Source organism: Oryx dammah, unplaced genomic scaffold, assembly GCF_014754425.2.
Source record: "Oryx dammah isolate SB20612 unplaced genomic scaffold, SCBI_Odam_1.1 HiC_scaffold_2, whole genome shotgun sequence".
Classification (NCBI taxonomy): domain Eukaryota; kingdom Metazoa; phylum Chordata; class Mammalia; order Artiodactyla; family Bovidae; genus Oryx; species Oryx dammah.
In genome coordinates this window covers 192,448,266-192,455,269 of record NW_024070186.1, presented here as the reverse complement: position 1 = coordinate 192,455,269, position 7,004 = coordinate 192,448,266, and the positions used below count along the sequence as shown (strand labels likewise).

At 58.5% G+C, this 7,004-nt stretch overlaps 1 protein-coding gene across 1 annotated transcript; it reads left to right on the top strand.

The window, feature by feature from the left end:
* The first annotated feature begins 202 nt into the window (after window positions 1-202).
* On the top strand, window positions 203-5,939 carry TRIM56 (tripartite motif containing 56). Its single transcript, XM_040262031.1, has 3 exons — window positions 203-364; window positions 1,221-1,333; window positions 1,429-5,939. Exon 3 carries the CDS (start codon window positions 1,430-1,432, stop codon window positions 3,692-3,694), a length of 2,265 nt encoding a protein of 754 aa, XP_040117965.1. The 5' UTR covers window positions 203-364; window positions 1,221-1,333; window position 1,429; the 3' UTR covers window positions 3,695-5,939.
* Window positions 5,940-7,004: the final 1,065 nt, after the last annotated feature.

Below are 7,004 nucleotides of genomic sequence, written 5' to 3'. Positions count from 1 at the left end.
GCGACAGACACACTTAGCAGGCTGAGCAAATCCCCAGGCTCAAACGGACAGGCCGACCTCGGCGAGTCCAGCCGCGATAGCTGACCCAGCCCGCACGAAGCCCGGGAGCCTGCGGGCGGGGACTGTGCCCGGCCGATGGGGGAAGGCCCCCCGCCCCCTCCCGAGGAAGAGGTCCAGGCTGGGGAGGGAGGAGGGCGGGGCCTGAGGCGGTTCTAGTCCGTGTCCCGGGCCTGGGACGGAAGTTGCAGAAGTACAGTTAGTTTCAGTTTTGTTTCTCTTTCGGGAGCCCGGCAACAGCCGCATCAGGGCCTCCGAGGGCTGGGGCGGGGAGTCCCCCAACTCTGGGTCCTGGAGCCCAAGCTAGGTAAGGAGGGGGCTTGGAGGCCGGCTGGAGGGGGATGGAGGAAGGGAGACGGCCGGAGGAAGAGGAGGGGAGGGGAGGGGGACAGAGACCCAGAGGGCGGGAGCAGACGGGAGGCTCCTCTCTCCGGGGCCAGAGAGCTGAGTTCTCCCTGGGAAGACCCCCTTCCCACTCTCTCGGCGCTGCCCGCCCCGACCCTCGACCCAGCGCCTACTTTCTGGAAGTTTGGGGGAAACGCCCCAAATTTCTTTATCAAGTATTTCACTGGCCACTGTGCCGGATGCTGGGGGCATTCGCAGACGGAGCCTCACGTGACTCCGACCCTCCAGAGGCTCCTCGGAAAGGAGGAGGCCTCCAGCCGCAAGACGGGTGGAAAGAAAGGGGCTGGGGGAGCCGGGGCTCGGACCCGGAGTCTGAGAAGCTGGAAGGAAAGAGCCGGGCAGCCCCTTCCCCTCAGCCGCCCCTCTGACTTCTCCAGAGCCCATTGCGGGGCCGTCGGGGCAGGAAGTTGGGGGGCCCCCAGTTCCTGTGATGCTGCTGCGGAGGGGGAGGGGGGCAGTCCGGGAGGCAGGTGTACCCGGCCCTGGGACTTGGGGCCCCGGCAATTGAAGCCCGTTGTTCCGCCCCACCTGCCAGGAGTCAAGGGGACTCTGTCCCCCGGAGACCCTCTGCTGTGTCCTCCCTGCCCCACCCCCGCCCCGGCAGCTCACACACAGCAGAGTCCGCAGGGTCTGTTCACACCAGACTCTCACCCCATGTGCCACAAGGCCTGTCAGCGGCAGGGCGGGCGGCAGGGGCACCCATCATTACCCCATGGGCTCTCTAAGGCCCGGCCCCTTGGTCTGTTCCGATCTCGCAGGGCCTGACACCCGCGAAGGCAGCCTTTACTTTTTCACATTTCTGAACGTGTGTACGGAGGAGGGAGGTGGTTCTTTAGCTCCAGAGACGGCAAGAAAATTCCCGGCCATTCAGGTGAGACCCCAGACCTGGTGGGGCTTGAGTATGGGGCAGAGGTGGGAGGGCAGAGGACGGCCACTTCAGGAGTGCCCTCGACCTCTTGCTTGCAGGATGGTTTCCCAGGGCTCCTCACCATCCCTCCTGGAGGCCCTGAGCAGTGACTTCCTGGCCTGTAAAATCTGCCTGGAGCAGCTGCAGGTGCCCAAAACGCTGCCCTGCCTGCACACCTACTGCCAGGACTGCCTGGCACAGCTGGCCGAGGGTGGCCGCCTCCGATGCCCGGAGTGCCGCGAGTCTGTGCCCCTGCCGCCCGCGGGCGTGGCCGCCTTCAAGACCAACTTCTTTGTCAACGGACTCCTGGATTTGGTGAAGGCCCGGGCTGGTGGCGACCTGCGAGCAGGGAAGCCGGCCTGTGCCCTGTGCCCCCTGATGGGGGGCGCCAGTGCCGGGGGGCCAGCCACCGCCCGCTGCCTAGACTGTGCCGATGACCTGTGCCAGGCCTGTGCCGACGGACACCGGTGCACCCGACAGACCCACAGCCATCGGGTGGTGGACCTGGTGGGCTATAGGGCCGGGTGGTACGATGAGGAGGCCCGGGAGCGCCAGGCGGCCCAGTGTCCCCAGCACCCGGGGGAGGCCCTGCGCTTCCTGTGCCAGCCATGCTCCCAGCTGCTGTGCCGAGAGTGTCGCCTGGACCCCCACCTGGACCACCCCTGCCTGCCCCTGGCTGAGGCTGTGCGTGCCCGGAGGCCCGGCCTCGAGGAGCTGCTGGCCGGCGTGGACAACAACCTGGCCGAGCTGGAGGCCACCCGGCTGGCCGAAAAGGAAGCCTTGGCCCGGCTGCGGGAGCAGGCGTCCAAGGTGGTCACGCAGGTGGAGGAGGCGGCCGAGCGAGTCCTCAGGGCCCTCCTGGCCCAGAAGCAGGAGGTGCTCGGGCAACTGCGGGCCCACGTGGAGGCTGCCGAGGAGGCTGCTCGGGAGCGCCTGGGGGAGCTGGAGGGCCGGGAGCAAGTGGCCAGGGAGGCGGCCGCCTTTGCCCGTCGGGTGCTTAGCCTGGGGCGCGAGGCTGAGATCCTCTCGCTGGAGGGGGCGATCGCCCAGCGGCTCCGGCAGCTGCAGGGCTGTCCCTGGGTGCCTGGGCCCGCTCCCTGCCAGCTGCCCCAGCTGGAACTGCATCCCGGGCTCCTGGACAAGAACTGCCACCTGCTGAGGCTCTCCTTTGAGGAGCAGCAGCCACAGGACAGCGAGAAGGATGGAGCCCAAAGCCAGGGAGGTGATGCAACCCAGCCCCAGAGCAGGGATGGAGTTCAGACCCCAAATCAGGACAGAGCGCAGACACCCCAAGAGGACGAAGCCCAGCCCCTCAAGGCAGAGAGAGCCGAGACTCCCGAGGAAGATGGAGCCAAGACCCCGAAAGAGGGCAGAGCCCAGACACCCCAGGAAGATGGAGGAACCCAGGCCCGGGGGGGCGGCAGGTCCAACAAGAAGAGGAAGTTCAAAGGCAGGCTTAAGTCCATCTCCCGGGAGCCCAGCCCTGCCCCCGGGCCAAACCTGGAGGGCTCCGGCCTCCTCCCCAGGCCCATCTTTTTCTGCACCTTCCCCACCCGGATGCCTGGGGACAAGCGCGCCCCTCGGATCACTGGGCTCTGTCCCTTTGGCTCCCGGGAGATCCTGGTGGCGGATGAGCAGAACAGGGCCCTAAAGCGCTTCTCTCTCAATGGCGACTACAGGGGCGCGGTGCCTGTGCCTGAGGGCTGCTCCCCATGCAGTGTGGCCGCCCTGCAGGACGCCGTGGCATTCTCAGCGGCCGCGCGGCTCTATCTCATCAACCACAACGGCGAGGTGCAGTGGCGCCGGGCGCTGAGCCTCTGCCAGGCCAGCCACGCTGTGGCCGCCATGCCGAGCGGGGACCGGGTGGCGGTCAGCGTGTCCGGACACGTGGAGGTGTACAACATGGAAGGCAGCTTGGCCACGCGGTTCATCCCTGGGGGCAAGGCCAACCGGGGCCTGCGGGCGCTGGTGTTCCTGACCACCAGCCCCCAGGGCCATTTTGTAGGGTCCGATTGGCAGCAGAATAGCTTGGTGGTCTGTGATGGGCTGGGTCAGGTGGTTGGGGAATACCGGGGACCCGGTCTGCATGGCTGCCAGCCGGGCTCCGTGTCCGTGGATAAGAAAGGCTACATCTTTCTGACCCTTCGTGAGGTCAACAAGGTGGTGATCCTTGATCCGAAGGGCTCGCTGCTTGGCGACTTTCTGACGGCCTATCACGGCCTGGAAAAGCCCCGGGTGACCACCATGGTGGACGGCAGGTACCTGGTCGTGTCCCTCAGTAACGGGACCATCCATGTCTTTCGGGTTCGCCCTCTTGACAGTTAAAGGGCTGGGACTGGGGAGGGACGGGGGGGGGGGGGGGGGGCCGCAAACGGGTGGGGAAAAGGCAGGCAGGGCCGCCCAGGAGATGTGGCGGCCAAGGGCATTTTCTCAGAGAGCAGGGGTTGACAGCTTTTCACAATGTGAGGTGCCAAACCCCTCATCAGGTGCAGGGATAGGGACCAAGCAGGGTTGGCATGACCATAATCCTCAGAAGCAGAGGAGGAGGGGTTGGAGAGGTGCTGGGCATTAACGCCTCTTGCTTTTGAATTGGGGGTAGGGGGTGGGGTGGGTGATGACTGCCACTGCCGCTACTATAGAGTCTAGGTTTCCAAGATATGTAAACTAGTTGTGATTTGCATTCTTCAAAACCATTCCTGATGGGGTGGCCCGGGAGGGGCTTGAGGAGGCGGGTAGAGATGGTCCTTGGAGCCAAGAAGGGTTCAGGGTATGTCGATTATGCACTTTGCGGAAGAGAGCTGAGAACCCACTATTCTCCAGCTGGAAAGGGACAGGCAGGTTAGCAGGGGCCTGAGATTTTGAACCCGGCAGTCAATGGCACCTTTCACCGCAGAGATGGAAGGGCTGAGGTCATTCATTGCCTTCAGCCACAGCTGGGAAATTGAGGCTCCTCCTCCGATAGTGGCATCCCCCAGTGAAGAACGGGGTGGGCTTTGTGGGGGACCGAGTACAGACACTACCCCAGGGCAATGCATGTTTACCTTAAAGCCCTGAAGAGAATGTGCTGTTAGAAAACGGAGCCTGGTAGGGCTGGAGTCTAAAACACAGGGCTTACCTGGGGCTAACCCTCCCAGCTTCCCTCACCTCTCACCTCCAAGCCAGCCTGAGGTCAGACCTCTGTAGAAGATAAAGTCTCTTCTGTTTTGATGTCTTAATATTTACTGGAGTTTATTTTTAGCCCCTTCTTAGTTTCCCAGCACAATTCCTTTTGAGAAATTCTGGCTGAACTAAGGTGTTAAAGGCATTTGTCTGTATTGCTATTATGGGTGGGGAACACACCTAATCCTAGAGGCCAGGTGTGGAACTCAGGGGCCAAACCAGTCGGAAGACCTGAGAAGTCAGTAGTGGGGCTGACATGGGCGGAGGAGTGGACATTGCATGGAGGGGTCGTGTCAGAAGTGAACCGTAATCACAGGCCCTTTGCACGGGCTGTGGCAGTGGTGGAACTGAGGTGGCCGTGGTTAGCCAAGGGCTGTTGAGAGATGACCAGAGGGAATCTTAATGTAAGGATCACGGGCTGTGAGTGGTCATGGGAACCAGAGAGATTTTGGACAAGTCCAGATGGAAAGTACAGGACGTTAGGTGGAGGGAAAAGAAAATCTTTTTCCAGGGAGGTCATTGATTTGTTTCATGAAGTGAAGGGGGAAATAATCAAAGTCGAGTGGATGGATTCAATTATATAAAAATTTGAGATGTGTGCACAGCAAATCATAATGAAGATTAAAGGAAAAATCGATGAGGGGAGGAAATTGCAGAGTGTTGATCTGAGAGCTGAGTCTCCAGGGTGTACAGTGACTTAAAGAGATCTACTTGGTTCAAAGGACCAAATAAGTTGGGTCCCCGGAAGGGAATCCACACAGTCCAGGACACATAAAATGAAAAAGAAAATCAATCATTTGCATTCATGAGAAAAATATTTTTGAAGCTATATGGTGGGGAAATAGGCTCCTGGCATGATACATGCTGCTTCCTGGAGATCGGTTTGGCAGGACTTGACAGGAGTCAAAGAAATGATTGTAAGATGAAGTTACTTCCCATTGGGGAATACATTCTGGGGAAAGAACTGAAAAAGAAAAAGGATTTGCAGAGAGGTATTTGTGACCACGCTGTATTATAGTCATTGACAGGAAACAGCTCAGCTCTGGAAGGAATAGCCAAGTTGATTGTGGTCTAGCAGGACAGTGAGTTACTGCCTTCATGTATGACAACTATGAGAACTATTTAGACGAGTGTGATGTTCTGTGATGCAATCATAAGAAAAAAAAAAGCTTTTGGATTTCTGATCACATTATAGCAACAAGGTAAAAGCATGTCTGAATAGTTTACTGAGTGTAAACAGGTTCAAAATGTGTAAATAGGGACAGGGGAGGTTGGGTTCTTTTTGAGTTGTTTCATGCTGTTGTTCATATATGCACATTTCTACTTTAGTTACTATTGTCCATTAAATAACACATATGCTTACCTGTTTACTGCAGAAAAATACACCTCTATAAATGATATTCAAGAATAACTCCTGGATTTGCAAATGAATGTCAGAATAAATGAGACTGTTCTGGTGGGGGTAGGGGTAGAGCAGGAGCGAGGGGGAGAATCCCAGTGGGTCTGGACCCAGCAGGGAGGAAAGGCCAGCAGATCAGGGGCCTGTTTGGTGGCTGGCCATGGAATGTGCCCTGGGAAGGTTTGCAGTGGTCAGGCAGTCCCCACGGAGGATCTGTCATTGTGGAGTGTCCAGAGGCAAGAGATGGTCTTACTGAGTTCACCAGCTCATTCAGTCAGACCAACTGGAAACCGAGTTGTGGTCCTATGGAACCAGGTGGTATAGGACAAGTTGCACGAGTGGGGAGACTGCGTCTGTCTTCTTTGCAGCCCTCTCTACAGCGTCAGCACAGTGACGGCTCCTAGTAGGTGCTCAGTAACATCTGTGGAGTGAATTGGTGTCTAGTAAATGGCACCCCACTCCAGTACTCTGCCTGAAAAAGCCATGGATGGAGGAGTCTGGTAGGCTGCAGTCCGTGGGGTCGCTAAGAGTCAGACACGACTGAGCGACTTCACTTTCACTTTTTACTTTCATGCATTGGAGAAGGAAATGGCAACCCACTCCAGTGTTCTTGCCTGGAGAATCCCAGGGACGGGGAAGCCTGGTGGGCTGCCGTCTATGGGGTCGCACAGAGTTGGACACGACTGAAGCGACTTAGCAGCAGCAGCAGCAAACAATGGGACCCACCAAGGTGTCCAAAACCTTGGCTTGTGGGAAATCTCCAGTAGGGGGCACTGTGGACTCAGCCTATCTTAAGCCTCCAGGAGCGTGACTCAGCTCTGAGTCACAAAAGAGATGAAATCGGGGTGTCCTGCTTATGTGTCCTGGGGCGTTCTGGCCTCTAAGGGATAAATACCTTCAGGTTAGAACAACAGTTTTGCAGAGCTGCATGGGAACTGTGTGCAGAGAGCCAGGCTGGTGGAATGGCTCCAGCCAGGAGGTGGGAATAGAGAACTTCAGAGGGGAAATAGCACCTGGATACAGGAAGAGACTCCCACAGATATTCTAAAGAGGAGGCAGTTGCAGAGGACACCTGGG